This window comes from Podarcis raffonei, chromosome 10 (genome assembly GCF_027172205.1).
Source record: "Podarcis raffonei isolate rPodRaf1 chromosome 10, rPodRaf1.pri, whole genome shotgun sequence".
NCBI lineage: Eukaryota > Metazoa > Chordata > Lepidosauria > Squamata > Lacertidae > Podarcis > Podarcis raffonei.
The window spans coordinates 39,210,649-39,229,253 of record NC_070611.1 but is presented as its reverse complement, the minus strand read 5'-3'; the positions used below and the strand labels follow the sequence as shown (position 1 = coordinate 39,229,253).

General features: G+C 43.8%; 1 protein-coding gene across 4 annotated transcripts in view; it reads right to left on the bottom strand.

Moving 5' to 3' along the window:
- The window catches only part of TMTC3 (transmembrane O-mannosyltransferase targeting cadherins 3), a 34,862-nt gene that overhangs the window by 7,856 nt on the left and 8,401 nt on the right, over window positions 1–18,605 (bottom strand). For 3 of the 4 annotated variants that reach the window (XM_053406762.1, XM_053406764.1, XM_053406763.1), the window contains 7 exons: window positions 17,503–17,718; window positions 15,167–15,385; window positions 11,360–11,459; window positions 9,925–10,040; window positions 7,511–7,683; window positions 5,886–6,138; window positions 4,023–4,171 (listed from right to left, as the gene is read on the bottom strand). In XM_053406762.1, the coding sequence (XP_053262737.1) occupies window positions 4,023–4,171; window positions 5,886–6,138; window positions 7,511–7,683; window positions 9,925–10,040; window positions 11,360–11,459; window positions 15,167–15,385; window positions 17,503–17,691 (1,199 nt within the window). In that variant the 5' untranslated portion in view covers window positions 17,692–17,718. Of the gene's footprint in view, window positions 1–4,022; window positions 4,172–5,885; window positions 6,139–7,510; window positions 7,684–9,924; window positions 10,041–11,359; window positions 11,460–15,166; window positions 15,386–17,502; window positions 17,719–18,605 lie in introns of those variants that run through there. The other variant, XM_053406765.1, reaches the window with a different exon arrangement.

The window sequence follows — 18,605 nt, the reverse complement described above, 5'->3', positions numbered from 1 at the left end:
TAAAGAAAAGTTAATGGTTTGGGACACTTAATAGCAGTAAGGTATTTCTGCTGCTTTTGTAAAAGTTATTGTAAAAGTGTTTGTTGTGGGGGAGGAAGGGAAAAGGAGATTGTTAGCCGCTTTGAGACTCCTGAAGGTGGAGTGAAAGGCGGGATATCAAATCCAAACTCTTCTTCTTCTTCTTCTGATTTCTTATTGATACTATTTTCCAGATTTAAAAATACCAGCGCTAATACTGTGCTTCATGGACCAATACCAATAATTCTGCTGTTAATGTCATTCCAGAAATTCTGTGGTTTTATAGTCCTCATCCAAGAGGTAATCTAAATAATTCACAGACAAGACATTAATAGGGGGTAAACAGTAGAAGGGACCATGAGCAGCAGGAGAGAGGGCAGACCACAATTAGGCGGCAGCAGCAGAAGAGCAGGGAGGATGAGGTTAGTTTATGAAGGGAAGTTAGAGAAACAGCACTAAATGTGAAGGTGCAAAAGGCAAAGCAAAAGGAAACAGACCATTCATCTGAAGGGTGGGAATCAGAATAGGGGAAAGAACAGGTGATTTATAATTTAAATAATGAGTAAGAAAATACCACTGAAAATTTAACTGTGACATTAATGGGGCCTCTTTTAATTTTAGGGTAGTGCCCACTTCCCACCCACTGCAACCTTAACATCTGCTCCAGAGAGTCTGCAACAGATTTGAGAGAGGGCATGGAGGCGGACAAGGGCAACTACACACAGATGTCACCCTAAGTACTGAAACTTCCATGCTGATCCTTGTCGATAGATAATGATCACCTTGCTTTTAATATCAAAGGACAGAGAACTTGAGCAATGTTTAGGCAACACTGAATAATGCACTAAGAAGTTGGAGAAGCACAACATGTAGAGAGTGGTTTTCAAAGGTAGATCACAACTATCATATTCCACCATCTATCGTGTTGTTTGTGTGCTGAGACAATAACCGGTTAAGCAACAGCTGCTGGTACAATTCACACGGGGCTGGAATCAGAACAACGCTTGGTGAAAACCACATTACTGTGCCACAGATTCAGAATTATTGCCATGTATTGATTCACTGTGGTTGTGATCCCATCAGAAGCATGTATTGCAATTTACATGCCTCTGTTCATGTACATGTCAAGGCTGCTGCTGGATTTATGGTATCTTCCGCACTCATGGGGGAAAATGAAATAAATTACCAAAATGATGTGCTATTTTACATCTTGCTAAGCTCTTAAGACGGATTCAAATGATTAAGGCTAGAGAGCATGTTTGGTATTCACAGATATTACTCTGCGTCTATATATAGCCCCTGATATTATGAAAATGTACTTTTGAAAAGGAATTTTAATTACCTAATAAACTGCAACTCATTTCATAATAATGATTAAAAATCTGTTGGGCGGGGGGGGGGGGGGAGGGATCAGCAACTGATAGTATCTCCCCCTCCAGTAAAGTCAAGCTGGAACAGATTCTCCTTAGATACACCTAATTTACATTTTCTTTGTTCTCATTCTTAAAAAGAGAGAGCAATGTAAGAGAGAAACAAAATTAATCATTTGTTTCTTTGATATAAAAAGATCTGAGACTAATTATTAGGATTAGCATGGCTAGAAGTGTAATTAGTAAGCTGTAACAAATACCTTCACACCAAGTACAATGTTGGAAAGCAATTATGGTTCTTTCAAAGAGATGTTGAAAACATATCTGACTCTTGGTTTGAGAACACAAAGCCTGATCTAGAGATCGCTCTCTGTGTGCGCATCTGAGGTGTAGATATAGATCTTCTGCTCATGCTTTCCCATTTGTGTCAATGGAGGTATTGTGTATGCACACACATTATTGTTGTGTATGAAGGCTAAGGCCCCTTCTTTGTCCTATATAGGAAAATAGGCAGGCAGGGTGGCTCAGTTCAGGATAGGAATATTGAGAGGATAGGGATATTGCAAGGATTCAAGAAGGGTTCCTTGCCTGCTTGGAATCCTTGGAATAAGGTTCAAAGCAAGAAGGGTCCTGTTTGCAGGGAAAGTGCCCTTGTGCTCATCAGCACACAGAAAGGACACAGGTGGCAATGCGCAAACTGGTGGACCCTGTTTCCCTACCATGGATGGGACTACCATAATCTATAATGCAATAGTTGCCCAACACAAATTAGGGTAAATACAGTCCTTGCTGATCCTCACTGCCCCTACGACAACCTCAAGCTTCCATAGGAAGTCACCTATGTCCAGCTGGTCCTGACTGTGTGTGTGTGGGGGGGGGTCTCATACAATATGGTCCCCCTCCCCACAACAATGCTATTGCTGTCTATCAGGAAGAAGCATACCCCAATACCAGGAAAAATATACAAAAGTTGCACAGGTTTGGGGTTGATCAATCATAATAGAGATTGATACGAGATGACCATACCACACTCACTTGCTCTTGCCTGTACATGTCTCCCTGTCTCTCACAGACCACACTCATAGATACCATTTCTCACTTACCATTTATGCCTTTTCCTCTCTCACACGTCACACCTCCTTCCCACAAAGACCACACACACACTTCTCTCTTTCCCTCTCTACCACAGGGAACCTCTCTCAATCTCATCCCACCCACAATATTCAAGCCTCTCCTCCTTCCCCATTTAGAAAAACTCCTCTATGCACAAAAGAAGTGCCAGCCATTAATACACAAGGGCCACCAACCTGGTCCTGTGGGCAATGGGTTAGTGATCCCTAAACTATAATGCCTGCTGGTGAGATGTATTTTAGGAAATTACTCTTTTAAACAAGTATGGATTTTAAATCATGCCTCACGAAGCTGTGCAGTTAAACTACAATGGAGACGACTCCCCAATCTGCTTTTCCTTCCTTGTTCCAACTTATGGAAAAGCAGGAGTTCTGTTTTCAAATTGAAAACACAACCATTTTATAATAGCCACATGATGTTTCAATTATAAGAAGTACTCAATCAAATATAAAAAAATCCCTTTATCATATTTAGTGGAAAATTATATGAAGCAAACACAAATATGTAAGAGCTATGGGAACCGAGGGAAAGAGAAAAAGGGGAAAAAATTACTCAGTGTATAGGATGTACCCAAGATTGTTTTCAACAAATACTTATTAATTTTTGTTTCAGAAGGGTATTTACCATTTTATACAGCCTTGCATTTAAGCACTTGCCTGGTAGTCAAAGTGACTGCATGTAGGTAAGCATATTACAGGAGGAATAGAGTGAATGGCCAGGGAAGCAAAGCCCTCTCCATGCCAACCATTAAAAAAATGTAGTGGGCTGCTGCAAAAGGGATGGAGCTGCCTGTCTTCCCTCCATCAATCCCAAGGCTAGTGAACATTTTCTGCAGGCTAGTAACTTCTGTAGAATTGTTTATAAGACTGATTTAACAGGGCAATCCTCAGTGCCACTGAGTTCACGTGGACATGCTTCCAGGTAAGTGTGTACAAGATTGCTGCCTAAAAGAGTGTTTTAAGGTTGCAATCTTGTGCACACTTTCCAGGGAGTAAGCCTCATTGAACGCAATGGTAGGTAGGCAAACATAGGTGTCCACTGCAAATTACTAAATAGCTACTTTCAAAATATTTTTACGTTTTAAACAAGGCAATTGCATGCTATGCACACTGCATACAACTGTGAGAGATTTCCATCAGACTTTTAAAAATGGTATTACTTTGTACTGTGTTGATTTTGTTCAAGCTGCATTTTTAGAAAGAGTGGGTTATAAATTCTTAAATATTAATAATAATTATTGTTGGAGCTTTATCCTCATATTGAAGGACAGAGTAGCAGTTGTCACATTTGTCACAGGATATCCACAAAAATGGCCTCCTGGCCAAATGGAATGACACATAAGGGCGCATTAACCCATGACTTTGCTAATCATGTTAATGGAAAAAGATGGTAAAGCGAGTTAAGAGCTTGAGCCACAGAGACAGCTGCCATGCATGCAACGCCACAACATTAAATTGCCCTGTGAACCCCATTCTCACCCGCAAGCAGTAACTTTTAACCTACCTGTTGCTTGAGAGCTTTTTCCACCCATGGGCTACTAGCATGCAGAATCCCATGCTGGGAACATACAACACTCGCTCTGCTACTACGAAGCCAACAGGAAAAAAAAGGTTGGAGGCTGGGATGAATGGCAACACTATTAAACAAAGTGCCTAAAAAAAGCAAAAGAAAAAAAGACACACAAACACTAGCTAGAATTGCAAATTGTGCATATATTTATATAATTCACTACATTTATTTACCACCACCTTTCTTCTTTGGCACTCTGACATTCATAATAAAATAACAATAATTCTGAAGTGCAAACTGCATGCCTTCAGTTCTACCGAAACCATGACCAACAGTACACTTTATCAAATCTGTAGAACAAGTGAGCTGTAAAATGAACGGAAGAAAAATCTTGTTATGGCTTCAGCTGATCCAGATTGCAAGACATGCCTACTCAAGAGTCCTGAATCGCCCTGGGGACTGCTCCTATATTGAATTTTGTTTGAATTCTCACACCATTTCTGTAGCAGGGATGGCTGTTAACAAGTAATAGAGCAGCTGCCAGCATCCTTGCTGTTCACAAATTTTGATTCATCCCTAGAATGCGCGTGTGGGGGAGAGAGAGAAAAAATCATCCTGTCCTAATGTTCACACTGTTCCTGGTGCTACTGGCATGATGTCGTCGTAACCTGACAAAAAAACTTTGCTGCCAACACAGCCCACATTGCGTGAACACATTACCGAGGGGGAGGGGAGGGATACATTACAAGGGGCGATAAGAGTAGAGGGGGAAATCGGCAGTCACGAAAGTACACTGCAAAGCAGACAGTGCAAAGTTAGAGATACACTGAAAAATGGGGCAAACTATTGACAAACACTACATACCATGCAACCTTAAACTATAGCTATACAATGTACCAATTTGATGGTTCAAAAGCATGTCAAAGTGCAAGTAGATAAATAGGTATGGCTCCAGCTGGAAGGTAAACAGTGTTTCCGTGCGCTGCTCTGGTTCGCCAAAAGCGGCTTAGTCATGCTGGCTACATGACCTGGAAGCTGTACACCGGCTCCCTTGGCCAATAAAGTGAGATGAGCGCCACAGCCCCAGAGTTGGTCACGATTGGACCTAATGGTCAGGGGTCCCTTTACCTTTAAAACATTCTTAGGAGCACTGATCTAACTCAGCTTGATATGTTGTCATGCTAAATAATAGAAAGCCATGTTAGGACCTACTAGGTGGTGGTAACAAATATATAAAAGAGAGTTAATTTAGGGGTTCCGTTCCTAGCCCTCGAGTTCGTCAGTGGACCACATGTTAGTCCATTCTATCCTTTTCCAGGTCCAAAAGGACCCACATGTCAGTGAATTAACGCAAAATGGTCTAACAAAGAAAGCAAGGTAGTGGAGGTGAATGAGCACATATCTAGCAAGGATCAATTAATATGAAGCAATGGAATCTGGCAGTGCAAGTCCCTGGTGCATGGCCCCTAAAAGGTGTATGAACACAGCTCATACCCAAAGGCTCTAAAAGGAAGGAAATGGATTTCCCTGTTAACCAGTTTAAGCAGCACTTTAAGGAATCATTCTATCAACACTAATGCATCTTCATTTTCTGGCACTCAGGGCCCTTTGATGCGTCTAGTGTTAGACTTAAAGAGCTTCTCAGAATCAGATTCATGAAGAAACCTGCAAAAAAGTTTCCATTATAATCTGAATATGGATATTTTCAGGTACAGTGGCAGGATGGAGACAGGCACCAGGAGACTGGAGCAGGAGAAGGGTTGTCTGAAAGAATAGCCAAGATGATTTTCTCCTGTGAATTCTGGTCATGGACCATTCTTCCATTTCAATTCTAAATCACAGTGAGACATCACTTACCATCAACACAGTCTTGGAAGAATCTCCAGCATAGCGGAGACTGAAGATGAGCAATGTTCCCAAAAAGCAGAAGAAGGCGATGGTGGCAACATTTCTGATGTCTAGAAGAGATTCTACCAAAGGTATGGTGCCCATCGTCCAATCACAACACAATTCTGAGGGATTAAGAAGCAGCCAGGCATTCACAGGAAGGAGGTAGTTGAAAGTCAGCTGCCTTGCAGGAGATGGACTGACGGCAGCTGGGTTATCAAACCTAGTTCAAAGCAACAACAAAGGTTCTGTTTTAAACCGTTCTGAATAACAGGAGATCCCAAGACACTGCAAAGAACAGCAGATTCTGAACTTAAATCATAGTAATTTGCCGTAAGAAAAGTTGGAGGAGAAAAATCTTGAAATCTCCAACTCCATAATTGTTCAAGCTTTGCCAAGATTAACAAATATAAGCCATGGGCCGTAACAGTTAAGTCAATCTGACAGCGTATACTCTTTCTCACTGCTGATCAGCGACCAGAATGGATTAAGGAGAACCTCAGAGTGTACTGAAGTCCACAAGTGAATCATGCAAGAGTACATCTGGCCTGCAAGAGGGAGGCTACATGTGCCTTCTGATTTCTAACAGCTTGTGTGTAAGTCCCTTTGCCTTCAAGTCTTTGCAATGACCTAATAATGAGTCACAAGTAGAGGTCAAGTTGAGGCCTGTCTGTTCCCCCAGCAACTCCTTCAGGAGCCTCACCTTAGAACAAAAACCACTGAAGAAAAGAGATAGCCTAGTCATTGTCCGGCTGCATTCTTATCCACCTGAACTACTATAAAACAGAATCAATCTGCCTCATACATTTTGTCTCAATAGCATGAGCTACCAGTGTAGAACTGTGCTTCTGTCAGAAACACACATCAGCCATGCAGCTAGTCATCAAGAACAAGGTTGAAGTATTACCATGAGGTCACTTGCAAAAGAATGGCTAGCATTCTGAAAACCTTTTAATTAAAAAAGTTGTTTTATTCCACCTGCAATGACAGAACTGGCCATGGCTTGGAGTTTGAAAGATGAGCCACAAGAAACTTCTTCCCTTCCCTCTCTCCTAGTGTATTTGAAATGAGACTGGAAGCTCCCACTTCAGTTTTAGATCAACCACAGTTAACAGGCATGCTGCCTAAACCCAAAACTCTGGTTATTAATCTCTATTACGGTCAGTGAAAATAAGATCTCTTCATATCATAACTATGGTTAGCAAGAACAAGTAAAGATTAGCCAGCGTGGAAAGCTGTGGTTAATCTAAAATGTACACAAAACCTTTCATATCCTTCCTTGTGGCTTTGCCAGAGGAGGGGGGTCGTTCAAGCCCAAGACTTGCCGAGGCTCATTGTGTAACCCTAAATTGTGATTTAGTGGGCATTTGGTGAGAACAAGATGACAGACAAGATGGGCCGCTGGACTGAACCAGCAGGCTTTGCATATCTTCTTCTTAAGGACATGAATTAGGGACATATCTTAGTTTTCAGAGAAATCTAACGATATAAAAGAATATCAGCTCTGCAATAAATCCAAGTGGACACCTGGTGGAAACTTACTCATCACCAAGTTGTAATATTTCATAATGATATACTGGGTCGTTTTTTTTTACCTTGTAAACACTGGCAACTGCGACTGAATGACCTGGACTCTGATCACAACAAGAAGCAGAGTACTGAACATCAGAACTATCAGCTTCAACAGCATTTGGAGCATACAGTAAGGAATGCTGCCTTTGCCTCGGAGAATCTGTAGCACTGTATCCCAAAGAATAGGCAAGGTATACTGGAAAAAAAAGGGGGGAGAGAAAAAGCTTAGTTTTCAAGCAAAGTAAACCTTTCACTGCCATTCACTGCCATGAACCAACACCAGCAATGAATACACAGTTATGGTTAGTTAAATCGATAGACCACTTTTCAGTTTTGAAGTTCCCCAAACAGCGTACAATAAAAGCGCAAGCAATAAAGTCACATAAAGGCAACAAGAGGCAGCATAAAGTAAGCACAGCCATAAGTACTGTCCACGAGCCTTGCAAGAGTGAAGTGCTTCTATGGATGCCATTAATGGTTTGCTGCTGCTGTATTTTTTATGGATCCCAGCTGCTGGAAGCTTTTGTGGTGGCTCTATTCAGCCAAAGCAGCCTCTGCTAAGACTCCATAGCTGCTGGGCCATGCAGTGCCCCTGATTTCATGTACTTCGGAGGTTTGCCAGGCTGGGTTGCTTTCTCTGGGGAGTCATGGCATGGCAGTGCAGCACACAGGAATGAGCCATCCCATTTCGCAGCCCCCGCCTCACTTACTGAGGTTGTGCAGCTGTGGCAGCTTCTGGTGAGATCTCGGAACCCGCCACCATGCAACCCCAATGGTGGCAGGGCACCCATGGGAGTGCTGCGCCACAATATTTTGCCACCCAAAGCGGCTGCTTCAGTGTGCCTCATGAGCAGTCTGGCCCTGGCAGTGTGGACTGCACCGCCTAGTCATCACCAAATCATTAAGGATTCCCCCTCCCCATTTGTTGGATCTCAGACAAAAGATCTTTCTGAAAATAAAGGCCTAACTATTTTGCTTTAAGGGAGAAAGATGCCTACCCACTAACCCATCCATCCGCCTAGATATCTATCATCTATCATCTATCTATCTATCTATCTATCTATCTATCTATCTATCATCTATCTATCTATCATCTCTATGTATCATGGATGGCCAACCTATAGTCCTGCTCAGGAGTAGGAAGAAAAACACACAACCCAAAATCCAATTTGTGACAGTCCCCTGCCCCACAATGTTTATTACCAAAACTTGCAAAGTATCTAAGAATGCAGATATTGTATAGACACACATTGTGAACAACTTCAGAGAACCTTTTCAGTAAAGAAGAGAACGAGGTAGATTCAAGGAACGTGAGGATAGCATGTTTTCCAAGTTAATTTTAAGGACTGTGGGGGGGGGGGAGGAAACTTATTTGTCTCATTCTTAACCACCACAATTATAACTTCTAAACCTTGATTAAAAAGTCTTAAAGTTCACCAAATTAAAAAGTTGGCCTGTTTTAAATTGAAAACATTTCTATTGATATTTTGTTGGGTGCTTGCATGCTCCCCCCCCAGCTTTTATACTGTAAGCAGCATACATTTACGAAGGGCGATTATTTGATTGCTTGTTCCCCTATTGGCTCAGAAGTGGATCTCTAGAAATATGAAAGAGTCTGCGCTCTCCTCCCCAGTTGCTCCGCCCTTCTCAGAAAAGCTAGGATTTTGTAATAGGGTGGAATGATGCTAAGGAAGTTCTGTTCAACTGGCTAAATGGGAGGGATGCTTTCAAAACATCTCTAGATGGTGATTAATCTTGAATTGCTTTGAAGACAGCAGAAAGAGGATCCTGAGAGACATTTAATGACTAGGAAAATTAATCAAAATCTTAATAAAGAAAGACACTGAAAAGCGGTTATATGTAATCACATGATATTATGATGAGGGCTGATCTGAGGAGCCCAAATATTTTTATTGGTTCAGGATGATGGGTTGCATTTATTAAGCTTGCTTGGTTTGATTTGTGAATAGAAATCATGTGTGTAAACTGGAAATGTATAAAAGCCCATTTCTTTGGATGTGGTTCTTTTACAGCCTCCTCATTTTTGAGGCTGTGCCTATGCACATTTGTATTTCAATAAAGGCCTATTTTTTCACTTGAAGCCTGCATCCTTTTTATTTTTGGTTTCTGGGAGGGTAACCTGCAGTCTAGGAACCCCTTTTAAATTTTTCCAACAGTGGCACTGTACCTTGTGAGTCAACCAGCCTGGAATGTTTTCAGTCCGTCTGTTCTGGCACATCAAGACTGACTAGATTATCTTGAGGTGATTTTTAGTTCTATGCTGCCACGAACCTTTTGAGGGGTGCAAGCCACCCACCCAAGCATGACAAAATAAAATAAGTGGTCACATAAGCACGGCGTATTATCACAAAATTAGAAATGTGCACAATTCTTGGGTTAACCACAGGCTTAGAATGAGATTGCACGAGTTCCTTACCCCTTGAGCTATAAATACTTCATAGACACAACAGATTCCCACCACTGTTATTCCTTGTTCCTTACATAATGTTGCCACAGCCACCAGAAACACAGTCACTGCAATAGGAGTCCACACTGCAATGCAAAAGAGACAAACGGTTAGCTGGCAAAAAATCTAGGGAAAGAAAAAGGTCATTTGTAATTGCTGAGAGCATGACTAGCAATACTTTATGAACTGGGAGCTATCATCAATTTCCTTATCCTTTTGTAGACTAAATGAGGTGGACAAGCCAATCATACTGGGTTAAGCAAAGCGCATTCCTACTGCTAGTACAGTGGTACCTTGGTTCTCAAACTTAATCCGTTCTGGAAATCTGTTCCAAAACCAAAGCGTTCCAAAACCAAGGCATGCTTTCCCATAGAAAGTAATGCAAAATGGATTAATCTGTTTCAGACTTTTAAAAACAACGCCTAAATGGGCAATTTAACATGAATTTTACTTTCTGACGAGACCATTGATCTATAAAATGAAAACAATAAACAATGTACTGCAGTCACACAATCAATCAGTAGCTGAACTGGGTTCCACACAGTTACAAAAAGAAAACAAAAAGAGCCGCAAAAGCAAAATTGCAAAATAAATAGCAAAAACAGACAGATCTCAGTGTAACACTCCAAAGGGAGCACGCTCAGCTCCCGAAAAAGGTTCGCAAACCGGAACACTTACTTCTGGGTTTGCAGTGTTTGGGTTCCAAGTTGTTTGAGTACCAAGGCATTTGAGAACCAAGGTATTACCTGTACCGAAAGCTAACAATAATGTAGCATTCTCACCTACTGACACAGACTTAGAAAGCAATCCTTGTATACGCTGCCTATTTTTGAAGTTTTTAGAGGTGGCAAGTAGGGCTATATGTTCCTTTAAAAATGAACCTAAAAGCTGGCATTTTAACAAGCACATTCAGATGAAAAGAATCCATCCAAGCAGCTCCTTTCCCACCTGCAGCATCTCCAGGCAGAGTTGAGAGAGACTCCCATCTAAAACCCTGAAAAGCCACTTCCAGGCAGCATAGGCAATGCTGAACTGGTTGGACCAATGGTCTGACTCCTATGTTCCAATGGATAACCAATGGAAGCTTCCTATGTTCCTAATGATGCTTGAGGCCAAACAGGGTTTGAATGAGGAGTAAAAACAATCAGAATGCATTGATTTAAGAAGAGTACCTCTTACTCACACTCACCAATTCTTACCGGTAGTGTACTACTACTGGTATACCACTCATAGCAAGAACTACTACTACTAGGATTGCACTATTAGTACTCCACCTTTTCCAGAAGAAAAAGGAGCACCACAGACCAACACAAAGGGCAGTTTTGATAGCTTTCTTTTGCGGGCTACACCCTTAGAGGTCATTGTGTCTGTGAATAAAACTACATGACCCAAAGCAGGTATTTACCAATCGTGTTTTCTGGACCTCTGGACCTGGTATATGACAAAAAAGCAGCTAGGAAAAAGATGGAGGAGAGAAGCTCTGCTCTGCCCACTACACCAGTTACCTAAACAGAAGAGGAGAGAGTGATCATTAGGTAAACAAAATTAGGATGTAAAGACAGAAGATAAAAGCAGCTATGCAAGTGATGAACAAAGACTACAGGATAAATGCAATCCTTAGGGGCACCTGTACTAAAAGTAAACTAAATAAAAAAGCAAAGACAAGTGGCATGAGCTTCCACTACTTTGGTGACGGACGATGTCAAGTATAGCATTATTGTGCCCTCATGTGGCTGATAAATGGAAGTACTCAAATCCTAATTAGGATTGCTCTGTTATTTATGTACAAAACGTTGCGAGAAAGCATGCCGAACCAATGACATTTTCGGCAGATGCATTTATAGTCTCACCATGTGCAACATGCACAAGTGCTTGCTCAAAAAGACATGCATGCACCAATTTCCAGAGGGCTCAGCCTTTCCCAGGGCACCTACCAAGGGTTACAAGACCACCACCATTCCCAAACACTGGTCACGCTGGTTGGTGCAGAATAAAGTTGTTGCCCAAAATATCTGGTGGGCACCAGGTTGGGAAGACTAGCCTTTGCCATAATAAATGTACTGTTCATTTTTTGAGGCTTTTAGTAGCTTATAAAAGCACCACAGAAGAATATAGAACATATTCAGTTAGCAGAACCATCTCCCAGGAGTTGAGTGCTTGGAGTTTGACTGTTATAAACCTTCAATGTTGTTTATTTCTACAACTGATCAGCCATGTTTAGAACTTGCATTTCAAATCCACGGTTAAACTTCTACTCGAGTCCCACTCAAACTGATGGTACACTGGCTGGTGCTGGTCTGCAAGTCATTGGCTGCTCATCCTCAGCGACTCTATTACCCCATCTGTGAACTGCCCTGAGACTCCCAGGTATAGGGCAGTATATAAATTCAATAAATAATAACAACAACAACATTACAGCCCAGCTTGGGCAGGATGCTTCATGGACCAAATACAGTGGTACCTCGGGTTACATATGCTTCAGGTTACAGACTCCGCTAACCCAGAAATAGTACCTCGGGTTAAGAACTTTGCTTCAGGATGAGAACAGAAATCGTGCTCTGGCGGCGCGGCAGCAGCAGGAGGCCCCATTAGCTAAAGTGGTGCTTCAAGTTAAGAACAGTTTCAGGTTAAGAATGGACCTCCGGAATGAATTAAGTTCCTAACCCGAGGTACCACTGTATGGTACAGGCCCCCGGCATATGGCGGGTGGGGCGGGGATTGCCAGTCCCCCAGATCAGATAGCTTGAGAAGCACTGCTCTACACTGATTTATCTGGCTAAATTCAGAAGCTTCAATTGGTGCAGAAGGCAGTTGCCTGCAGGAACCAAGTGATGGGAGCACGTAATACCCTTTGCATTGGTTTGTTTCCTGGTCTAGTTCAAAGTGCTGCTTGCTGCCTTTGAAGCACTAAACCAGGCAATGAAAAGCCAACCAGAATTCAACACCCAGCATTCCTGAGCAATGGACTTGCTGGTTGGGGATGATGGGAGCTGGAGTTCACAACATCTGGAGGGCATGATGCAAAAGCTAAGATATTGATGGCACTCACAGACAAAGTGTATCTTTTGAAAAGGGGCTCAAGGAGCAGTCAGGCTTATGAAACTGCCCAAACTGAACATTGCAACAGAAAGAAAGGAAACTGCCTAATATGAAGTCAGACCCTATAGCTCAGTACAGTGGTACCTCCAGTTGTGCACAGAATCCATTCCGGAGCTCCGGTCGGATCCCGAGGAATTCGCAACTGGAGGTGCCTGTTCTGTCCATGCACACGGTAGAGCGCTTCTGCACATGCAGCAAAACCCGGAAAAATACTTCTAAGTACCGTATTTTTCGCACGATTGGACGCACCGGACCATAGGGCGCACCTAGCAGGTCAGGGAAACCGAACCAGGTCGAGGAACAGCGGGATAGTGGCGCTGCGCCTCCCTGCTGTCCCCCGAGCTTGTGGGGCTGGCTGATGTCTGCCTGGCGCAAGGGGCGCTCTGCTTCAGGGCGCCCCTTGTGCCGGGTGGCAGGCTGCTATCCGCAGCGTGGGGAGCCCTGCGGGGAACTCCTGCAAGGCTCCCCACACTGCGGATGTGTTCCCGAAGCGCCGGGCGCTCTGCTTTCAGGGCGCCCGACGCTCCGGGAAGCAGGCTGCTATCCGCAGCCTAGACATCCCTGCGGGACCTCCCGCAGGGTTGCCTAGGCTGCGGGTGTGTTCCCGAAGCGCCGGGCGCTCTGCTTTCAGGGCGCCCGACGCTCCGGGAAGCAGGCTGCTATCCGCAGCCTAGACATCCCTGCGGGATCTCCCACAGGGTTGCCTAGGCTGCGGATGTCTTCCCGAAGCGCCGGGCGCTCTGCTTTCAGGGCGCCCGACGCTCCGGGAAGCAGGCTGCTATCCGCAGCCTAGACATCCCTGCGGGATCTCCCGCAGGGTTGCCTAGGCTGCGGATGTCTTCCCGAAGCGCCGGGCGCTCTGCTTTCAAAATTAGGACCTCCCGCAGGGTTGCCTAGGCTGCGGATGTGTTCCCGAAGCGCCGGGCGCTCTGCTTTCAGGGCACCCGACGCTCCGGGAAGCAGGCTGCTATCCGCAGCCTAGACATCCCTGCGGGACCTCCCGCAGGGTTGCCTAGGCTGCGGATGTGTTCCTGAAGCGCCGGGCGCTCTGCTTTCAGGGCACCTGACGCTCCGGGAAGCAGGCTGCTATCCGCAGCCTAGACACGGCTAGCGGAGCGCTAATCCCGAAGCTTGGGGCTGCGGAGCTCAGCGCGCCCCAAGCTTCTGGGTGCCGGCAAGGTCTAGACGGCTAGCGGAGACCTTGCCGGCACCTAGAAGCTTGGGGCGCGCTGAGCTCCGCACGCCCCAAGCTTCGGGATTAATGCAGCGCTCCGCTAGCCGTGGGAGAGCTGGGTCTCCCACGGCTAGCGGATAGCTTCCTGAAGCCTGGAGAGCGAGAGGGGTCGGTGCGCACCGACCCCTCTCACTTTCCAGGCTTCAGCAAAAGCCTGCATTCGCTCCATAGGACGCACACACATTTTCCCTTGCTTTTTAGGAGGGAAAAAGTGCGTCCTATGGTGCGAAAAATACGGTATACACAACCAGAGGTACCACTGTATAGTCAACATTGGCCATGATTCCCCAGGATTACAGAGAGGGGACCTTCGCCAGTCTAGAGAAATCAGGGGTTGAATCTGGGACATTTTGAATGCAAAGGATGAGCTATACCACTGAGCTTCAGCCCATGCCCTAACAGGGATGGAAAGAAACAGAGAGAGAAAATTAACATATTAATCTAGGCCATCATCCAAAGGATTTGTTCATGCAAATGCAAATGAACTATGTAGCTAGCAGAATTCTCTTTGTAGTTAACCCTGATACAATTCCCACAGCCAACAAGGTAAGCTCATTTTAAAGACAAGTGACAGCTTACTTCAAATGCCTGTCATTGAAACCTACCACAGAGAAGATGACAAAAAAATGCTCCAGTTGTACTCTTGGAATTTTTTTTACCGTGCCAAACCAACTTCTTGAGATTGTTGGAATTTGAAAGTTGACAAATTCAACACACCACGGTCTGATTTAGGTCTGACTCAATACAAGGCCGCTTTCTATGTTCCTATTCTCCTTCCCAAGATAGATAGAAGACTGTCATTGCTGATAGTTTGTCATTTGTTGTTAAGAGAACTATTCTTTAACAAGAACTCAACAGAGCCCTTTCAGGCTTACTTACCGCTTCAGTGTGTATTGGATGCACTGCAAAGAGTAAGGAAGCAACCAAACTGCTCCTGTTGTCCAAGAAAAGCTTACAGACCTTGAGGAAGACAATACAAACAGCTGCATGGAAGATGACGTTCAGGAAGTGGTAAGAGACAGCATTTAACTCGCTGAACAGGTAGTTCAAACGGAACGTGAGCACAGTGAGCGGCCTGTATGACTTGTGACTTCGCTCCTAAAAAACAAAAACACCCAGACCCACATGTAGATCGAACTGGGGGGGGGGAGGGATATATCCATCTTTGGGGTAAAATAGCTCAACTAGAGCATTAAATCAGAAGCCTAAAAGCAAGACGCATTGCAAATAGTTGAGTCTTCCCAAGGCAGACACCATAAAAGAAAACCTCCCAACATTCAGAAAGATATTGCTCAGATGAAGGCATCACAAATATGGTCACTAGCAGCAAAAAACCCTACCTTGAGCAATACAGTCGTACCTCGGCTCCTGAATCCTTTGGGAGATGAACATTCTGGTTCCCAAACACCACAAACCCGGAAGTTCTGGTTTCCGAACGTTCTTTTAGAAAGCCGAACATCCGATGGGGCTTCCGCTGCTTCCAATTGGCTGCAGGAGCTTCCTGCAGCCAATCAGAAGCCGCGCTTTGGTTTTCGAACGTTTCAGAAGACGAATGGACTTCCAGAACGGATTCTGTTTGATTGCACACACAAATCCCTGCCCCTGAGACTGCTGGGCATTGTACAGAATTCATAAGAAAGCCTCATACTCTACATTAATAAAGCTCAGCACAATGTGAGAACTTCCCACTGCTCTCCCAAGTTTGCTGGCTTGTGGAGAAGACTTGATGGAAGCTTGGGAGGTTCCCTGATGTCCTTCTGAGCCTTGGATGCATTTACCCCAATTCTGCCTGTTCAGCCCAGTAGCATATAAAAAGAACCTGTCCCAACTCCCCTGTGAGCTTATGTCCTTTGATTATTTGTTTACTGCAAACCTTGCAGTTTTGCAGATGGGGCTCGGTGTCTAGATCATACAAGCAGAGCCCTACAACAAACTGCTGCAGATTGGAGGGCTTCTGTTCGGGGTTCTAGCCACTCTTTCCTTCTCTGTCTGTGCCTTGTTATATCTTTGTTTCTCTTCCTCTTAGTGGCCCCATTCCATTCCACTTCCCACCTGCTCTACAATCCCACACTCAACCCAATCAGACAGCAATCCACAGAGTCCTTACTGGTGGTTTTGCTTTTTTTAACAGACATTTTGGGTGCTCCTGCAAACCTCATGGTTACCTTGCTCTGCCAATACCTCCCATCTTTTTTTTAAGGGTCTGTTATTTTGGCAACATTTGTACAAGCTCATGAAGTCATGAATCGGACATAGAGAAAGCAATATTGCTCTTCTCTTGGTACTACAGCTCAATGTCCCTGTATTCCTTTGTGTCCAGGGATCAGCAACCTTTTTCAGCCGTGGGCCAGTCCATTGTCCCTCAGACCTTGTGGGGGGCCGGACTGTAGTTTGGAAAAAAAAATGAACGAATTCCTATGCCCCACAAATAACTCAGAGATGCATTCTAAATAAAAGCACACATTCTACTCATGTAAAAACACGCTGATTCTCGTACCGTCCTCGGGCCAGATTTAGAAGGCGATTGGGCCAGATCCAGCCCCCAGGCCTTAGCTTGTCTACCCATGATCAAGACTGTGAACATATACATTACAAAATAAAGTTTATGGAAGGTATAATACTGATTTTTCAGCTTTTCAAAAAATCTCACTAAGAACTTTAAAGTTTGGGTGTCGCAAGCCACTGGCCTACTTCAGATAATTATATATCAGCTTAGTAAAGGTAAAGGTACCCCTGAACGTTAGGTCCTGTCGCGGACGACTCTGGGGTTGTGCGCTCATCTCACTCTATAGGCCGAGAGAGCCGGCATTTGTCTGCTTACAGCTTTTGAACAAAACCCCTTCACTCCTCCTTTTGCAGGAGTAACATCTAAACCAAGAAATTTCTAACAAACCACCATTTCCCAATCTGGGAAGGTTGAGTTACTGGTTTCTGAAGGAGCCAAGATCTCAAACTAGTTCAAACTGTGAAATGTTCTGGTTCGTTTCAAGTCTGGTAACCCCACTTGCCCAGTATGGGTGGAATGGGAAATCATGGTTAGAGATTTCCTGACCTAATTGAAGCTTGCAAAACAGGGATGCAGACACAAGCAAAAAAAACCTCAATCAAAAACCAGTTTAAGCCAATATATGATTGTCCTAATGTGGCCAATGTTTCAGCTCAGCAAGACACTTAAAAAATGCTGTCAATATTTCTACAGGATGATAATCAGTTACCTCAGACATAGGAGTCCCCCAGAAGTCATTCAGGAAGAGATTTTTTAAAGGAGTAGAAGGATGCAAATCTTTGTTGTCCAAAATGGCTGAAACGTCGTCAAAAACAAAGCCACAAAACAGGCTGTTCCAATAGCAAGCTGCCACCACTCCAACTATTAGTGCAATTTCCTTTAGGTTAACATAAGCCATCTTCTCCGGAGCTCTCACAAATTATAGCTGTGGAACAGATTCAAACATGTCTTAACAATCTATTTTCTCGTAAAAATCGGCATTTGCAAATCAAAATGGCTGATTTAACTGGCACAGCCTTTGCCAACCTGGTGCCCTCCAGAGTGTTTAAATCCAAGCCATATATTTCAGTGTTCTCACCCACTGGTATTTTGCCAGTGCGGTCATATGAATGGTGCAAAGGAGAAACCTACAAACCTGAATCCTGAGATAACAAGAGGAGTCAGGGTAGTAGTGTTCATCCCTGTTTTAGATGGCGAGGGGATAAGATTTTAGTCTGCAATCCCATACCTGGGAGTCAGCCCTACTGAACACAAATGATGATTCCTTATGAGAATACATACTCAAGACTGAGCTGCTAGATTGAGTTTATAGGAATCATAGAAGTAGAGAATTGTAGAGTTGGAAGGGACCCTGAGGGTCATCTAGTCCAATCCCCTGCAATGCAGAGATCTTTTCCCCAACACAGGACTTGAACCCACAATCCTGGGATTAAGAGTCTCATGCTCCACCACCTGAAGTATCCCAGCAGTAAATAATTACTCCTAGCTCACAGCACTATAGTTTCACAGCTCTGTCTCTTAACCACCATACAGTGCTGGTCTCCAAAAGCAAATTTATGGAAAATTCAAACTATTCTTTCACTAGTTGTTCCTTGTCAGGGTTTCAGGTCATTTCCCACCCCCATCAGTGAGATCAGCCACATTATAAAAAAATAATAATACAGGAATTAGTTGCAGATACTGGCTTCTATTAACAACCTGGGGTTCACATTCTGATCTCAGGAACAAAGAGACATGCCCCAAAATATCACAAAGAATGCTTGCTGCTTAAAAAATATATTCAGTTTTGCTCTTTATATTAGAAGGAAACAA